Source organism: Hyaena hyaena, unplaced genomic scaffold (assembly GCF_003009895.1).
Source record: "Hyaena hyaena isolate Hyena2069 unplaced genomic scaffold, ASM300989v1 scaffold_24, whole genome shotgun sequence".
Taxonomy (NCBI): domain Eukaryota; kingdom Metazoa; phylum Chordata; class Mammalia; order Carnivora; family Hyaenidae; genus Hyaena; species Hyaena hyaena.
In genome coordinates this window covers 2,606,338-2,626,109 of record NW_024080656.1, presented here as the reverse complement: position 1 = coordinate 2,626,109, position 19,772 = coordinate 2,606,338, and the positions used below count along the sequence as shown (strand labels likewise).

The 19,772-nt window shown below is 38.0% G+C and overlaps 1 protein-coding gene across 1 annotated transcript in view; it reads right to left on the bottom strand.

Moving 5' to 3' along the window:
- The window catches only part of WDR19 (WD repeat domain 19), a 112,881-nt gene that overhangs the window by 20,917 nt on the left and 72,192 nt on the right, over positions 1-19,772 (bottom strand). Inside the window, exons 22-29 of the mRNA XM_039227032.1 lie at positions 17,746-17,886; positions 17,583-17,665; positions 17,050-17,133; positions 15,457-15,603; positions 15,009-15,133; positions 12,813-12,925; positions 11,007-11,075; positions 794-871 (exon numbers count right to left, since the gene is read on the bottom strand). Of these exons, the coding sequence (XP_039082963.1) occupies positions 794-871; positions 11,007-11,075; positions 12,813-12,925; positions 15,009-15,133; positions 15,457-15,603; positions 17,050-17,133; positions 17,583-17,665; positions 17,746-17,886 (840 nt within the window). The remainder of the gene's footprint in view (positions 1-793; positions 872-11,006; positions 11,076-12,812; positions 12,926-15,008; positions 15,134-15,456; positions 15,604-17,049; positions 17,134-17,582; positions 17,666-17,745; positions 17,887-19,772) is intronic.

The following is a 19,772-nucleotide window of genomic DNA, read 5'->3' as shown; positions in this document are numbered from 1 at the left end:
ATGCTGGTTTCCTGATTATTAGAATAAGCAGATATAAGGTGAGGTGGTTTGAATAGCTGAAGGGCCTCTGTGCCCTTTGGTAGCTTAACCTAGCCTCCCTGGGTCTCTCTGTCTCTCTCTGTCAAATACTAGAAATGGACTCAGGGATCAGGATTGCTACAATCCTCTCCAGCTATGACATTCTTGAACCTTCTCTCCAAATCAGTAACTTGAGTTCCTTCACAAGAAGATTAACTCAGACATCAAAGCAAAAGGGAAGAACCAGTTTGGGGGATGCTCTCAAAGGAGACTGTCCCTGTCAGGACTCACAGAAGACCAATGTCTGAATGAACTCCAGAGAGTCACATACTGGGAAAATATGTTCTTAATTATTTATTTCTACTTTATATTTAGAGTGAGTTACTTTTACGCTAAATATGATTGTTATTAATTAACATACATTTTGAAATATGAACAAAGTATATGGATTTTTAGGGATTAATGCTCATAGTTCTAATAACAGTTTTCAAAGTTCCCAGAATAAATAAAAACTCTTTAACATTTGAGGAAAGTTATGGGTGGTGTAAATTGTTACCTAGAGGGTTGTGGCTATCTCACAGGTGGCAATGTCAATTTCAAAGGGTGAATATACCCTAAATCCTCTAAAATGCCGGGTCTGTCTAGAAGACTATATTCAGAGAGAAAACATTATAAGTCTATGATGCAGAAGCCATAATAGGTAAAAACAGGGCAGAAGAAAGTCAAATGGTAACTGAAATACTTAGAACCCAGGAGAAGACAGCATTTCTAGTACCTTGGGCATGCCATCACTCTCCCCCATAAGGTGGTCTATCAGCTGACTGGTCAGCAGTTCATCTTTGGCTTGACCCACCTGTTTAGGAAAAGAAAGAAACAGTAAATTCAGTATTTTAAAACTAGAAAGGAAGGGGAGTAGGGGCAGACAAATAATCTTGTGCTAAGGAGCTAGAATTAAAAAATCGTAAAAATGCCTATAGTCGAGTCCTGACAGGATATAAATTCAGCATCTTTCTTCATTCATTTGTAGCGTCTCCATTAATAAAAGTCTATCCTTAGATGCTACAGCTTTTCGGAGTTGCTGTATCAAAAGCCTGTATTTTCTTTTTAAACACACAGAATATATGTTTTGTTGTTTCAGTAAAAGCTTTCTGAAGGTGGCCATGGCACCTGGAGAATAAGGTCTTGCGCGCGGGAACTAGGCCTTCCGCAACCACACGGCACCAAGCACTGCATCTCCAGTGCTCCCCAAGGAAACGCATCGTGTCCAACTGATGTGTTGTGTGGTGTTGATCAGGAGAAATTACACAGGATACTGGAGGGTGGAAATGTGTGTTAGTTAGTAGAAATAATCACTGGTAAGAGGAGGAGGCTTAAGAGTCTTGTGTCTATAAAACAAGGGGTGAGCCAAGAACACAGCTGGAGCTCCGCCAAAGCGAACAAACACTGAAGAGGTCAGTGCTGCCCTCGTCATATTAACGATACAGTGCGAAGAGCCGCTGGAAAATGAAGGAAACAGTCATGAGGGACAGAGCAACATGTGGCCTAGCTTGCCACACCTGAGGGAAAAAGATAAAGTTTGGAAGTTCCTTGGGCAGAAGAGGCTGTAGTGACCATGTGGGGTGGAGAGGCCCTCGGGGCTGCAGAATTTCTACATCCTTCACTGACAGTGGTAGTTGTCAGTCCAAGAAAGCTAAGCCGTTATAAATCTGTAGCCTCTGCTATTGCCACTGCTGTAAGGAAGCGATGCTATAAGGAAGAGAAATCTTGTACAGCTTATCATCTTGATGGCTTCTGTGGATGGTTTTGGGTGAATGAGCCAGTACGGATGGAGACATGGGTAAAGCAAGGGCTCTGGAGTCAGCCTGCCTGAGGTCAAAAGATCACCTGGATACTCTTGGGACCTCAATGAGGATAAAAATACTACCTAAGTCCCAGTATTATTTTAAGGATTAAATAAGTTAATACCCATAAAGGGCTTGGACTGGTGCTAAGCAGTGATACCTGCTGTTGCTGGATATAGCAAATAAAAATACAAGACACCCAGTTAAATTTGAATTTCAGAGGGTTGGACACACCCAAGATATTAGGATGGAAAAACGGGACTAGTAGGGGATAGATGTGGCCACCAAGAATTAAAATTAAAAGAAGGGGGGCGCTTGGGTAGCTTAGTTGGTTAAGTGTCTGGCTCAGGTCATGATCTCACAGTTTCTGAGTTGAAGGCCCACATTGGGCTCTGTGCTGACAGCTCAGAGCCGGGATGGAGCCCACTTCTGAATCTGTGTCTCTCTCTCTCTCTCTCTCTCTCTCTGCCCCTCCCCTGCTTGCACTCTCTCTCTCAAAAATAAATAAAACACTGAAAAAAATTTTTTTTGATAATTAAAAGCAGGATGGAGACAGAATCCTGAGAAACACTTACATAGTAGATTAGAGGAGTCGGTGAAGGAGGCTGAGAAGGGACCATTCAAGAAGTAATTGGAGAAGCAGTGTTCTTAGAGAGTTATAAGAAAAATGTAGTATGATAGTATAAAATGCTGCCATTACATGGAGTGAAGACTGAGAAGAGACTTTTGTATTTAGCAAGTAAGACATCAGTGGGGACCTCTTAGAGAAGGTTTACAGAGTGGTGAAGGTGGAAGGCGACTGTAAAGAGGAAGGAAGGCCCCCATACAGTTTAAAAGATACTGTGAAGACCCATCTTTCTCAACCATATCATGGGTTCACTCAGGTAATGATTCTCAAATAGGGCTCTACTATACACACAGCAACACACACACATGTACACACACACACACACACACACACACACACACACACACACACTTCAAGAATGCATTTCAGAACCTTAAGGGGTAGAGGATAGGCATGGGATGGGGGTAAACTGTGAGCATTTTTAAGATATTCTCAATTATAGGTCAGCAAGTAAGGGTGCACAGATTATAAGAAAATTCAAATCTGAGAGGTGGGGGTGGGTTTCAAGGTGGAAAGGAAAGAAAGGAATGGAGGAATGAAAGGAAATTTATATCATCCATACAGTGCTTTCACTAAGCTGGGAACCAACATATGTTAAACTCAGCAAATATTTATTGAGTGTCCATAGTGTGCTAAACACTCTATAAAGAAATGGGTCCTTGACGTTGAGGAGCTATTAGTCTGAAGGGGGATAACTGTAGTGGTAAATGATGTTCAAAGTACTTAGAGAAGACTCCAAGGAGGGTGAGATTTCATCCAGAGGACAGTTCACAAAAGGCTTGCATGTGGAGTGGGTCTCGCATGCTACATAGGAGTATGAAAGGCAGAGGTGTAGGAGGGAGGGTGGCCTATGTGTAGGGGACCACAAAAATGAAGGAACATAGGAAAGGGAGCCCTGAATTATTCAGGTAGAAGTGGCCAGGTTAGTGTAGCATAGGCTACTGATGTAGAGGAATGTAACAGACAATTTGGTTGCAAAGAAGACTTAGTCATAGTTCTGTCACTTTCTATTTGGGTGGCTTTAGGTTAGTCATATCATTGTATGGGACCTCTGTTTACTCATCAATAAAGAAGTTAGACAAGATCGCCTGCAGGGGTACCTAAGCTTCTGTGGTTCATGAAGTATGATACATTGGGAACAAATTATGAGGCAACTGGGAGGTAATGCAGCTAGAGAATAAAAGGATTTATAACTGGACTTTAGGAAATTTCTCTCGTAGTGAAGTACAGAATGAACTTGTCTGAATGAATGAAATAATCCTAGTAATGGACAATAAACACATATATGTTCATTTTATAGGCTACATGTCCCTGAACTTAGTAAAATTTATTATAATAAAATATATAGCACAACACCTAGAAATAGCTATGTTAGGATTAAAGAATACCAATAAAAGGAGAAAAATTTGATAGCTGCAAGGGACATTTATAATCTTGTCCGATATCAATTCCTTCACTTTCATTTCAACCCTGGGATTCCACTGGGACTTCCATGTCTCAGAGGATGCTGTTCCCCATGACAATAGAGGTGAGAATGTCGAGGGGTGGGGATTTAACCTAATTTGCCCAAACAGGTTATTCCATCCTGTGGCCACCAGTTGTTTAATCTTGTAATGGACACCTGAACTAACCAATTCCGAGCCCTTCTGGATTTATGTGTTTGGGACCAGAATTCCAGTCTGTTTTTAGCAGGAAGTGTGGGAAATGTATTTTTGAGAGTTGCTGGCCGTCTTGAGTCTGGCTTTCTGGAAGAAATAGGTATGAGAAAATGTTGTGGATATGCAGAGAAAGTCAGAGAATGCAACTATTTTTATAATAAAATAAAATGGTCTTTTGTGGATGGCCAGACAACAATTTCCATTCTTTAATAATTGCACTGCAGCTTCAATATAGAGTACTTTTAGGAAATACTAATTTTTATGTTATAATAAAAAAAGCCAACACTTTTACTGAAAAGGCTTAGAAACAGAATATTGCTAGCACCCAAATGATGGTCTCTAAAACAATTTCTTACTAAAAGGGAACCAGACCTTCTTAGAGAAATAACTGATTCCAGGTCTGGGACAAGAAATGGAACAGGGCCACAGCAATTAAGTAAGAAAAAGAAATAAAAGGCATCCAAATTGGAAAGGAAGAAGTTAAACTGTCACTATTTGCAGATGACATGTTACTGTATATAGGAAACCCTAAGGAATCCACCAAAAAACTATTAGAACTAGTAAATAAATATTGTAGGATACAAAATCAATATGCAGAAATTTGTTGCATTTCTGTACACTAATAATGAAACATCAGAAAAAGAAATTAAGAAAAGAACCCCATTTACAATTGCATCAAAAAGAATAAAATACCCAGCAATTAATTTAACCAAGGAGGTGAAAGACCCATGTACTGAAAACCATAAGACACTGATGAAAGAAACTAAAGATGACACAGATAAATGGAAATAGATTCTGTGCTCATGGGTGAGAGGAATATTCTTAAAATGTCCCTATTACACAAAGCACTCTACAGATTCAAAGTAACACCTGTCAAAATTTCAACAGCATACTTCATAGAACTAGAACAATTAATTCTAAAATTTGTATGGAGCTATTAAAGATCCTGAATAGCCAAAGCAGGGTGAGAGAGAAGAACAAAGCTGCCTGCAGGTATCATGCTCTCTGATTTCAAATTATACTACAAAGCTACAGTAATCAAAACAGTATGGTATTGGTATAAAAACAGACACACAGATTAATGGAACATAGTAGAGAGCCCCAGAAGTAAATCCACACATGTGGGGACAATTCATCTATGACAAAGGAGCAAAAACAATGAAGATAGGACAGTCTTTAATGAGTGGTGCTGGGAAAACTGGAAAGCCACATTGAAGACAATGAAACTAGATCACTTTTTTACAACATATACAAAAATTAAATTAAAATGTATTAAACACTTGAATGTGAGATGTGACACCATAAAACTCCTAGAAGAAAACATAGGAGGTAAACTCCTTGACTTTGGTCTTAATGATGTCTTTATGGATCTGACTCCAAAGGCAAGGCAAACAAAAACAAAAGTAAACAAATGGAATTACATCTACCTAAAAAGTTGCACAGCAAAGGAAACTATCATTAAAACAAAAAGGCAACCTAGTGAAATGAGAGAAGATATGTGGAAACTATATATCCAATAAGGGGTTAATATCCAAAATACATTCAAAAAAATCTTCATGGGGGTGCCTGGGTAGCTCAGTTGGTTGAGCACCTGATTTCAGCGCAGATCATGATCTCACGGTTCATGGGTTTGATCCCCGCATCGGGCTCTGTGCTGTACTGACAGCTAAGACCCGAGGAACCTGCTTCAAATTCTGTGTCTTCCTCTCTCTGCCTGCCCCCTGCTCATGCACGCTCTTGCTCTTGCCCTCTCTCTCAAAAATAACATTAAAAAAAGTTTAAAAATCTTCATACAACTCAACAACAAAACCAGCCTGATTAAAAAATGGGTAGGCGATCTGAAAAGACATTTCTCCAAAGACATACAAATGGCCAACAGGCACTTGAAAAGATGATGAACATCACTAATTATTAGGAAAATGCAAATTAAAACCACAGTATCACATAATACCTGTGAGAATGGCTATTATCAAAAAGACAAGAAGTAACAAATGTTGGAGAAGATGTGGAGAAAAGGGATCCTTTGTACATTGTTGTAGGATTTAAAACTGATACAGTCCCTATGGAAGACAGTATGCAGATTCCTCAAAAAAGTAAGACTAGAACTATCATATGCCCTAGGCATTCCACTTTGTGGTATTTATCCAGAGAATACAAAACACTAACCCCCAAAGTATATATGTGCCTTTATGTTCATTGCAGCATTACAAGAGCCAAGATATGAAAACAAGTGTCCATTCATAGTATGAATGAATAAAGATGTGGAATATATATATACAATGGAATACTACTCAGCCATAAAAAGAATGAAATCTTGCCAAATCTGACAACATGGATGGACCTTGAGGGTATTATGCTGGGTGAAATAAGTCAGGCAAAGACAGATGCTGTCTAATTTCATTCATATGTAGAATCTAAAACAAAATAAAAGCAAAACCAACTCACAGATACAGAGGACAGACTAGTGTTTACCGGAGGAGAAGGAGGTTGGGGGATAAGTGAAGTGAAGGGGGTCAACTATATGGTGATGGATGATAACTAGGATTTATAATGGTGATCACTTTGTAGTATATACAGATGTTGAATTATAAAGCTGTAAAACTGAAATTTATATTATTAAAAAAAAGAAATGGAGTCTGTAATATCAGGTACCTGAGGAATCTATCAAAGATTAATAGGATTGTGTCAAAATGCAATTGTAGTTAATGTAAAGACACATTTGGGCATAAAAAACAGTGACTGTAATGGATTGAAATGAAATATACTAAAAATCTATGAGTTCATAATGATATTAAAAACAAAAGCACCTCTAGAGGTCACCTTTGGAGGATGGTAGGAAACCAACTCATTCTTACTCTCTCTTTTTTTTTTTTTTTTGAGAGAGAGCACAAACTGGGAGTAAGAGCAGAGAGAGAATCTTAAGCAGGCTCCATGCCCAGTGTGGAGCCTGATGTGGGGGGCTCAGTCTCACAACTCTGAGATTGTGACCTGAGCCAAAATCAAGAGTTGGATGCTCAACCGAGCCACCCAGGCTCCCTGCAACTCATTAGTCTTAAAACTAGTAAATGGAAGGGGGGAAAAATCAAGTATTTACCCTACTTTTCCTTTATCTCATAGTAACAAAATAGTTGGTATGGAATAGGAGGAATGACAATTAAATATCATCATTTTGCAACCCATAACAAAATAATGAATCAAGGTAATAAACATTAATGGCTGCTGAAATCATTAGGTGAAAGGTTGATGGGAAATGTTATAATGGAGGGATGAGGTTGACCACTCTAATATCTAATAATCAATCCTAACACCATAAAAACAGAGATGACAAAAACTGATGGACTGTTATGGACTGAATATTTATGTTCCCCCAAAATCAGATGTTGAAGCCCTACATATTTGTATTTGAGTACAATACAAATGATTTGAATACGGGGTCTTTGGGAGTAATTAGGGTTAGATGAGGTCATGAGGGTAGGGCCCTTATGATGGGATCAGTGGTGTTACAACAAGAGGAAGGGAGAGATCTCTCCTTAACTGAACGCACCCCAGAAAGGCCATGTGAGGATACAGCAAGAAGGTGGCCATCTACAAGCCCAGAAAAGAGCTGTCACCAAAAACCGAATTGGCTGGCCCCTCGATCTTAGCCTTCTCAGCCTCCAGGACTGTTGTTTAAGCCACTTAGTCTATGGTATTTTGTTATGGCATCCTGAGCTTATTAAGACATGAGCCTACTGATGTGGTGAAATAGGTCATACATAGCACTATCTAAAAACATCAAATCTATGTCTGATTAAGTATCTAGATTTAATGACCAGCTAGTGGGAAATATAGGAGATGGGGAAATATGCATCCCAACTAGATGTTCAACAATGTCAAGAAATGGTTGTTGGCAAAACTGCAATACTCACACATTACTGTTGTTAATGTAATGGTTTAGCTGCTTTTTGGAAACAGTTGGGCAGTTTCTCAAAATGTTAAACATAGAGCTAACATATGGCCTAGAAATTCCTAGGTGTACTCAAGAGAGTATACACATGGTATGTAATATTGCACACAAATGTTAACAGCATTTTTCATAAAAGCTTGAAAGTAGGGGGGCACCTGGGTGGCTCAGTCGGTTGAGCGTCCAACTTTGGCTCAGGTCATGATCTCACAGCTCGTGGGTTCAAGCCCCGTGTCAGGCTCTGTGCTGACAGCTCAGAGCCTGGAGCCTGCTTCGGATTCTGTGTCTCCCTCTCTCTCTGACCCTCCCCTGCTCACGCTGTCTCTCTCTCTCAGAAATAAATAAAACATTTTTAAAAAATTAAAAAAAAAAAAAGAGCTTGAAAGTAGAAACAACCCAAATGTCTATTAACTGCTGAATGGATAAACACATGTGGTATAGTCATACAACAGAATCTTTAGCCATAAGAAGGAATGAAGTATTAGTACATTTTACAACACAGATGAACCTTGAAAACATTCTGAAAGAAAGATGCCAGACCCAAAAGTCACATATTGTATGGATCCATTTATATGAAAGTCTAGAACAGGCCAATGCACAGAGACAGGAAGTAGATTATAATAAAGAATACATGTAATACAGTATGGTATTGGCACAGGGTAGACAAATCAATGGAAGAGAATACAGAATCCAAAACTAGACTCACATATATATGGTCATTTCATGTATGGCAAATGCTCTGTGGTAATTCAGTGGGGGGAAAATGGTCTTTTGATAAATGATGTCAGATCAACTGGATATCCATTTGGGGAAAAAGACTCCTAATTCCTACCCCACACCATACACAAAAGTTAATTCAGGATGGGCACAGGACTAAATAAGCAAGCTAAAACAATCAAATCTCTAGAAGAAAACATAAGAGAAATATCTTAATGACCATGAGATAGTAAAAGATTTCTTAAATAGGATTAAGAAACACTAGCCATAAAAGAAAAGATTCATAAGTTGGACTTCATTAAAACTTAAGGATTTCTTCTTCCATCAAGACACTACTGAAGATGGAGCACCTAGGTGTCTCGGTCAGCTAAGTGTACAACTTTTGATTCCAGCTCAGGCCATGATCTCATGGTTTTGTAGGTATGAATAAAATAAGATCGGTCATATGTTGACAGCTCCTGTGCATGGCCCACATAGAGCTTGCTTGAGATATTCTCTCTCCTTCTCTCTGCCTCTCCCCAGCTTGTGCTCCTTCTCTCTTAAAATAAATAAACTTAAAGAAAAAAAGACACCACAGAAGTATAAAAGGCAAGCCACAGCTTGAGAGAATTTCATAACATATATATCTGATGAAAAGACTTGTATCTAGAAATCATAAAAAAGTCCTACAAATCAGTAAGAATAAGATGAGATGACACAATTAAACATTAGAAAAAAGATTTAAATAGTAGAAAAGAGGATATCCAAAAGGCCAATACACTTATGTAAAAGTGCTCAATATCATTAGTCTTTAGAAAAATGAATTAAAACCATAATGAGATACCACTACACATCTATCAATAGTTACAATGACATAGATTCGTAAGTGTTAGTAAAAAGAGCAACTAAATTCTTTCCTACTTCTGGTAGAGTGTGAATTGATACAACTATTCCCAAAATATGTGTATCTTATGACCTAATAATTCTACTCCTGGATATACATCCAATAAGGCAGAGTGTATGTGCATCAAAAGATATGAACAACTTTCTGGCAACTTTATTCATAATATGCCTGAACTGGAGACAACCCAAATGTCCATTAACAAAATATGGGTAAGTAAATTATGCTATAGGCATAGAGTGGAATACTACACGGCAATGAGTAAGAACGAACCATGACTGCATGCAGTAATACACATGCATTAACAGACTCTATGTTGATTTGAAGGAACTGGACACAAAATAGTATAATTCCATTTATGTGAAATACATAGACAGATAAAACCAATCTATAAGGACAGAAGTCAGAATTGTGATTACCCTTGGTTGGGGCCAATGACTATGAGACAACATAAGTGAGCCTTCTTGGAGCCGGAATATTCTATATTTTGATCTCAGTAGGGGTTACACCAGTGCAGTATATGAGAAAATGAGTTATGTACTTAGGATTTGTGCATTTTACTACATGCAAGTTACACCTAAAAGAACCCAAAAGTTCTTTTATAGATACACTTTGTACCCATAAATGAAATGACACAATGTCTGTGATTTGCTTTAAAGTAATATAATGAGGGGCGCCTGGGTGGCTTAGTCGGTTAAGCGTCCGACTTTCGCTTAGGTCATGATCTCGCGGTTCGTGGGTTCAGGCCTCGCGTCGGGCTCTGTGCTGACTGCCAGCTCAGAGCCTGGAGCCTGTTTCAGTCTGTGACTCCCTCTCTCTCTGACCCTCCCCTGCTCACGCTGTCTCTCTCTCCTGGAAATAAATAAAACATTTAAAAAAATTAAAAAAATAAATAAATAAAGTAATATAATGAAAGAGGTGGGGGTATGAATAAAATAAGATCGGTCATATGTTGACAACTGTTGAAGTCAGATGATGGGTACATGAGAGTTTGTTACACTATTTGGTCCACTTCTATATGTTTGGAAATTTCTTCAAAAAGTTCTGAAAATATTGGCATTCTCTTTTTAAAAAAATTTTTTTTAACATTTATTTAGAGAAAAACAGAATATGAATGGGGAAGGGGAAGAGAGAGAGGGAGACACAGAATGGGAAGCAGGCTCCAGGCTCTGAGCTGTCAACACAGAGCCTGACGTGGGGCTCAAACTCATGAACCATGAAATCATGACCTGAGCCGAAGTCGGCTGCTTAACTGACAGAGCCACCCAGGCACCCTGAAAATATCTGCATTCTCAAAAGTCTTATTACAGAGTTTACTTACAGTTTCAATCGCCATTTCTATTGCTGCATTATCTTCTGAGCTTGGACATTTCAGGAAATGTTTAAGTGCCTGAAATGAGAATTGTATACCAATTAAAAATTTTCAGACTGCTTTCACATTGGGGAAAACAAAGATTTCACACAAAGTAATTATAGTTTACAAAAGCATCCACCTCTCAACCAGGAGCTTGCACAGTCTGGGTCTTAAAATATACACCTAAAAGTCTGAGGGATGCCCGGATGGCTCAATCAGTTAAGTGCCAGATGCTTGATTTTGGCTCAGGTCATGATCTCATGGTTCATGAGATCAAGCCCTACATCAGGCTCTGCACTGACAGCGCATTCTCTCTCTCTGCCCCTCCCACACTTCTCTTTCTCTTGTTCTCCCCCTCTCTCTCAAAGATAAACTTTTAAAAAATGCTGAGTAGAGTTTTAAAAATGGAAGGATTCACCTGACTCTCTGAAGAATTTAGTTCTGACTTCTGATGAGAGTGACAAATAAGTCCTCTTTCATTATAAAGATATCATTATTTTCATTCATTTATTCATTCAACAAATATTTATTGCCAACCTGCTACTATGTGTATGAGACTATGGAACATACCAGGAAGGATATGACACAGCCCCTCTTGTTGTATTATGCACAATCTAATTGGGGAGATCTGTGTAATGTGATATAAGGAACCAATTTTTTTAAGTCGTAATTGTCTAATTCCTAAACACTACACCATTACACCTATGAAGAAATTTAAGGTTATAAAAGATTAAAAGACAATGGGCAGTATGGCCAGTTGTTTTCACTGGTGCTCTAAGGAAGAAAAGTTGACCGAACATGGGGGTGATCCCAAAGGTACCATGAAGGAAAAAGGACTTGAAGAAGAACAGCTCTGTGGTAGGTTGGAAAGAGGGCAGAGAAAGAGAGAGAGATCTAGAGGAGAACAGGGATGGGAAAAGGCTAGCGGGAATGTTTCTTAATGGAAACAGATGGATGCCAGGTTGGGAAGTGCAGGGGCTGGTTGGTCAATCTGTGGGAATTCTCTTGAGTGCCAGCTAAGGCATCTGGACTTTAAGTGGCCAGAAACAGTAAATAGGTGGCCAGAAGGCTGAGTCCACACACAGCTATGTTTCTTTGGAAGGCCAGGTATTCTACAAATATATGGGCCCATATTTTAAAATTGGGAGACCTAGACTTCTATTTCTCATGAAAAATCCTATGATCCAGCATCCATGGGCCCAGCTCCTCAATGGAGGTAAGTAGAAGCTGTTCCCTTCAGACCAAACAGGTGCCACCCAGTAGTCCCCAGTGAACACACAATGAACACACAGCTTCACTGAGTTATGTCTCTTGCTTGCACACCATAACCCCTGCTTTAGCGGCCCTTTAGCGTGAAAGTAAGTAGTATTTGGGGAATAAAATGAAGGATGAGTTATAGGGACAGAAACCAGAAAATAGGGATAATATTGTAATAATCTAATAATAAAGTAAAGTGACCCAGGTTTGGATTAAGTTGATAACAGAATGAAAAGGGGCAGATGTCAGAGATATTACAGGGGAAGAATCTGATTGGCTGTGGGAGAGAGGGAATCATTTAAAGTTAACTTTGAGATTTCAGGTCTGGGTGTCTGGAAGCATAACATATTTTAAAATATTGCTGGGGCGACTAGCTGGCTCAGTTGGTAGAGCAGATGACTCTTGATCTTGGACTTGAGTTTGAGTCACACATTGGGTATAGAGATTACTTTAAAAAAAATAATCTTATAAACATCCCTGTGAAGTCCTGTGTATATTTTCTCAGGAAATACTAACTCGTGAATATTGGCCACACAGCAAGAAGAATTTTCCAGCCTGGAAATGTCTTTTTTCTCCTTCAAAATATAAGGCGATGCTTTGATAGTCTTCATTAGTAGTACCTTCAGAACCTACAACAGAAGTTCATGGAGTAAAATATCTGAGCAAAATTTGTTTACCTTTTATTGCTAACTTAAAAAACTAGGATCCAAAAACAGGTGATCTAAAAATAGGTGATTAAAAATTTGTAACTGTAAATATCAATGTTATTATCAGTGTTTGTTTTCATCACAAAACACATTCACCATCATTCTCCCAAATACCACTCTGTTCCATCTTCCTTTCACCCTCAGGAGAGGAAATTGCGAGGCTTTGTGAGAAAGTAGGTTGTGGTTGAACGTCACCCTTAGTGACTTTTATCATTCTTTAAAAGTTGCAATTTCATTTTCTAAAACAACAGGAACAATGATGACTACAAGCGCAATCACCATCTGCTGAGAGTCTAAGAACAATCAGAAGTCAGCCATAATACAAACGTAATCCATCTCCTTTTCTCAGCAAGGCCTGATTTTGACAAGTGTGTTTGTCAGACAAGGAAGGAAAATGATATTCAAGGAAAATGCCAACAGATGTCATTTAAAGATAATGACTCTTTTCCTTTTATTACCGTTTTTCTTTTGGTTTGAAGCTTAAATATGGTTAAACACAGTGGAAGAAGGACCTCAAATCTGCAGGAGTTCCAACTCGTTGTTTACATTTACCCACGGGTGTTGGAGGCCCATTCCAATGCCGAAGTGTAACAACCGGCCTGAGCCTCCAGTCCAAGGCAGATAGGGAGTTTGTAGGAGAAGAGGGTAAAGAAAGGTGGACAAAAGCTTACGTGCGTGTGATGCAGGATAAGCCACATCCTTACGAAATGAGAAAAACTTAAATGGGTTAGTGCTATAGTGATTTGTAATGTTAAGACAAGAAATGTTATCTGTCAAGTTAAAAATTAATAATTCTAATATCGCTTTTATCCATATTTCCTTTTCTTTAGCTCCTTATTTTCTCTAATTATCTGAATGATTTTCTAAGATATTAGAAGATGTTTTTTCCTATTTTGATTCCTTGAAGGCTGAAATTAAATTTTTTTCATAAATCCTATCCTCAATTCTTATGGTCATTTTGTAAATTTTAAAATACAAAACAACACAAAAAGGCAAATACTTTATGATTCCATTTACATGACATACTATGAGTAGTCAAATTTATGGGGACAGAAAATAGAGCAGTGTTGCCAGGGGCGGTGGGAGGTGGAGGGAAATGGGGACATGCTGTGTAACGAGTACAGAGCTTTAGTTCAGGACGATTCAAAGTTCTGGAGATGGACGGTGGTGACTGATGGTTGTACGCCACTTACTATGACTGAACTGTACATTTAAAAATGGTTAAAATGGTAAATTTATGCTATGCATCTTGGGAAAATAAAACAAAATAAAATACCACCAAAAATAATGTTATGTATAGCCCATAAAATCAAAATCTGAAAATTATTTTAGTAGTTTCCAAGAAAATTGCAAATAAGGGAAGAAAACCTATAAACAAGTGTTCTCAGAAGATGAAATCCTTTTTTGGACTTTCTTCTGAAAAACCACATCTCATGTATATCACTCTTCATCAGAGTAGAATCCTATAATCTTAATTTTTTAACTCAACTTAAAAAACGTATGAAGGAGGCAAACCATAAGAGACTCTTAAATACTGAGAACAAACTAAGGGTTGATGGGGGGTGGGAGAGAGGGGGAAATGGGTGATGCGCACGGAGGAGGGCACTTGGGATGAGCACTGGTGTTGAATGGAAACCAACTTGACAACAAACTATAAAAAATAACATGAAAATATTTTTTTCAAAAACTCCTCTGCATTTTCCATTACCTTCATTTTGGAACCTCATTTTACCACTAGTTGACAAACACCAGAATCTGGCAAATCTTGCATCTTTTGGTAGTCACCCAAAAATCTTAATGTTTGAAAATGGTCTTATAATTCCATCTCACCTTTAAGATAGTAGGGATCTTGAAATCTCACACATGGAGATATATGTGTGTGTCTGTATAAATGGTGTGTGTGCATGTGCTTGTGGGCATACCAAGTTGAGAATTAGGTCATAAGAGTCAAGTATTCCTAGGATACAAATCTTTGAGAGAAATTAGGGAAAACAATGGTATTTACCGATAATGTCTGCATAGATTTCCATCTTGTTGTGCTGCTGAGCCAGGGTGAAAGCTTCATTATTACATTTGGACATAACAAGGAACTGAATGGCGGACCCGTAGTCACCCAACTGTAGGAAAAACCTACAACAAAGTATTTTAATCAGCTTGACTCATTTAAAATAAGTCTGTCATTTACAAAATAAAATCTTTTTGTAACTATGAGAAACCATTTTTAAAAATGTTATCAGGCAGACTGCAGTTTTATACTCTATGCTTGTATTTGAAAAAAGCATCCTCTGCTGCACTAACCGCAACAAACAGACTTTGAATTTAGACACTGAGACCTAACAAAAAAAATTATAAAGAATAAATATTCCCTTTGAATTTACTTATTTGATCAAGGGGAGTGGGGGCTCTCTTTCAAGGCTGGGTTTTGGAAGTCCAAAAATACTGCATTCTGTTACCTGGCTACCATTTTGGCTCCATCCAGAGACTGGGTCTCTCTTACAATACTGACAGCCTTTTCAGGGTTGTTGAGGTGATCCAGATAGATGCGGATTACGCTGTTCCACTGCTTTGCATTCTCGTAAGCCACGACAGCTTCTTTGTATCTATCAGAAACACTTAGTTCAAATAAGCTTTCTTAACACTGTCACATTTGGGAGAAAAAAATGTCAATAAATGAGTCAATTTTTTTTATTGATGGTGTTTTTTTACTTTTCTTGAACTTCTTCGTTCTTCATCAGAAGGAATACAAGGAATCATCTCCCTAAGATGTGTTCTTTCTTAGAGGTTTGATAAACAGTAAAATATTAATATTGAATTGCATTTTTTCATTTGAACCATGTATATAGAATTTTTTACACTTTCCTTTTTTTTTGATTGGGAAGATTATAATAGTAATATAAGCTTATTTTAGAAAACAGAAAATAATACAATATTTCACATTTATGAATACAGCTGGAGTGATCTATAAAATCTTTGCATGTCGACCTCTAGATGGAGCTCAAGACTTGCTTTCAGTCCTTACCAGCTCTCCAGCAATTTCCATTTCAATAAGATATTTAGTGTACATCTCTATTTCCTAAGGTAGCTTTTCTAAAAGTAGAGGGTACTGACTTTTAAAAATCTCTTAATATATATTTCCAAATAACTTTACAAAGGCTACAGAAATTATACTCTCATAAGTCATGCATAATGAGTGCATTTTGACAGTATGGTTATTAGTTTAAAACCTCTTGGGGTGCCTGGGTGGCTCAGTCGGTTAAGCATCCGACTTCAGCTCAGGTCATGATCTCACGGTTCATGGGTTCGAGCCCCACGTCGGGCTCTGTGTTGACAGCCACCTCAGAGCCTGGAGCCTGGAGCCTGTTTCGGATTCTGTGTCTCCCTCTCTCTCTGACCCTCCCCTGCTCCTGCTGTCTTTCTCTCTCTCAGAAATAAATAAAACATTAAAAAAAATAAATAAATAAAATCTCTCATGATAGGACAGGTGAAATAACATACTGTTGCTTTAATTATTATTAGTGAGGTAGAGCCTTTTCATGTTTGTATAAGATAGTTTCATAATTGTGTTTCCTCCTTCCAGACTCCTTGTCTTTGGGTTTCTTCTATCCAGTTGTAGGTGGACAGAAGATAATATTTAGGATATCAACTATTCATTGTGATACCTTGATGCTGTTTTGCAGCTTACACTGTGCAGTCATCAGTGTGGAATTCGTATTTCTTCACTGTTATTTTCCTCTGCATCCGTAAGTTATCCTTCTTCATAAAATGACTATCGCTTTATTTTCGTGCCACATTATATCAAAATATCACCTTCTAGTATTTAACTCTCAAATAAAAAGAGATAGTAGCCTATGTTGAATACACAAAGGATTACTTAAGGTATTTAAGATATGGGAAAAATTTAATAGTCTGGCACTTGAGGACAGGCAAAGGGTAAAGATGTTTTCTTTCTCCACTCTGCCTTTCTTAGAAGTTGCAAAGATCGATGGTTAATTTATCAAACTTACATATTGCTTTAAACCTGCATAAATTTGAGAAACTATACAAACCTTCCATCTGCTTCTTTAGCTTTGGCATATTGCAAGTGAATCTTTGGAGAAGAAACACGAGGCAGAAGCTCCCCAACTTTTGCCCTAGAATGTAGATTTCGGAGAGTATCAGCACTATCTTCACTTCCAAAGTCACTCCCTACAATCAAGTGTTAGTTTTCAGGATTCAAAAAAGTTATCATGATCTTTGCAAAATCTTGGCTCCTACAGGTAAAAGCATATGTAACTGTGTTTCCTTCTGATGCCACGCGGCTGCCCTCCCCCTCCACGGGAAAAATGAAGGTTCGTTCATTAACAATTTGGGGGCAACGGGGCTTTTTTCCTTAGTAATTTGATCAGGGATTTCTGAACCGACAGGATGTGCTGTTCTTTGGAAAACAAACTATTAATATGAACTCATCTAAGAAGAAAAAGGAGATAGAGGGAAGACCTAGATGGGGAGAACTGGATGTACAGATAAGGAAACAGTGGGCAAACCACCAGGACCCATTCATTTCCACACTTTATCAGAATAAATTTTAGCAAATTCTTACCAATTCTTACAACGGATGTAAACAGATGCTGCTTTGTCATAATAGAGACCTTTTTCATACAGTTGGGCTGCTTCTGAATATTGCTAAAACGATATGAGATTATTAAAACACTGAATTTATTATGTATACATCTGCATGAATATTTATGCATAGAAAAGCATACCTTCATGTTCTCCAATATGGCTCCACAGTCTCTTTTAAGGACCCTGCTGGGATGCTTCAGGGCTTGGTTCACCCCTCGGCGTATGTCCCCCATTCTTATGGACATCTGGGCCACTCCAGCCAGACATACTTCATCATGTTCCTGGAATTATAAGGCAAATAACACATCCAACCCTAAATTAAATTGATGTATTTCAGCCAAACAATTTAAATCTAAAATGAGCCCAAAGGGCACTTTCATTAATCCTTTCAGGCAAATCTCAAGATTATGAGATAACACTGAATCCTTTTTTTTAAATCACCTGTCACAAAGTATGTATTTTTCTTTAGAAGTTTAGACCTTTTATGCTTAAAAACAAATTCTTACTACCCCTTGTCATAATGCTTTGTGTATCTCTGTATGTCTTCTTGGTATAAAATTTTATGTAAGAAGTAGAATACTGGATACACAGCATAAATGCTATGAACAAAATTAAGGAAAAAGCCATTTATCAAATAGAAGATTTCTCTACTAGATATGGTTAAATATTAAAAACTTTATGTAAAATTGTTTAATTCATTAAAGATAACTAAGGAATTTTTCAAGTAACTAATCTGTATGATAAAAATATAATGTCCTATTGTATTTTATGTAAAGCAATATGGCTGGTGGAACATTCTGTGATGATGGAAATATTCTATATCTGCTGGTCAATATGGTAGCTAATAGTCACAAGTGGCTACTGAGCCCTTAAAATATGGCCAGTGTGACAGAGGAACTGAATTTTAAATTTTATTTAATTTTCAATTATTTAAATAGCCATATGTGGCTAGTGGTTACTGTATTCGATTACTCACATTAAAAAAAAACCTTAAGGGGCACCTGGGTGGCTCAGCATGTTAAGCATCCGACTTCAACTCAGGTCATGCTCTCACAGTTCGTGGGTTCAAGCCCCGCATCGGCCTCTGTGCTGACAGCGCAGAGCCTAGAGGCTGCTTCAGATTCTCTCTGCCCCTCCCCTGCTTGTGCTCTGTGTCTCCCTCTCTCTCTGCCCCTCCCCTGCTTGTGCTCTGTCTCTGTCTCAAAAACAGAACATTAAAAACTATTTTTTAAAAAGCTTAAACTATATGTAGCCAAAGAAAATATCAAAAACCCAAGAGTTACAAATGGCAAAGGATATGATCAGGCAATTCATAAAAAACATATAATTGGCCAAAAAATAAAACATGCTCAGCTTTTTACTAATAAACACATACAAAAGACCTTTTTCTTTTGCTCATGAAATTGGTGGATGAGATAAAATGATTGATAACGTTCAATGTTGTTGAAAGTGTGGGGGAAAATGTACACCTTCTCAGATGACCTACTGCTGTATGAATGGCTATAATTTCTTCTAGGGACAACTTAGCAATATAAAATTAAAAGCATATATTTTATGACCTAGAAATCCCACTTATAAGAATAATATCCTTCAGAAATACTATCTTAGATAGTTAAAGATACATGTCTTCTAGGTAGAATATTCATTGTAGTATTTTGATAGTAAAAAACCAAAAATGATTACAATTCAATAAGGGAGTGGAGGAAAAGGCCATGCTACATCTAAACAAAAGACTATTAAAAGCTCTTAAAAGATTAAAATAGATTTGAATGTATTGACTTGAAAGACCATGAGGAAAACAGAATGCTGTTTTTCCCAGGATGGATTTTAGTTAATCTTTGCTGAATGGAAATGATCTCTCTCTTTTTTTTAATGCATTAACATTTTTTTTAAGTTAATTTATTTATCAATGATAGAGACTGCATGAGCAGGTAAGGGGCAGAGAGAGAGGGAGACAGAATCCAAAGCAGGCTCTAGGCCCTGAGCTGTCAGCACAGAGCCCGATGCAGGGCTCAAACTCACAAACCATGAGATCATGACCTGGCCAAAGTTGGATACTTAACCGACTGAGCCACCCAGGTGCCTCCACGCTTTAATGTTTATTTTATTTTTGAGAGAGAGAGAGCGCGAGCGAGCAAGCAGGAGCAGAGGAGAGGCAGAGAGAGAG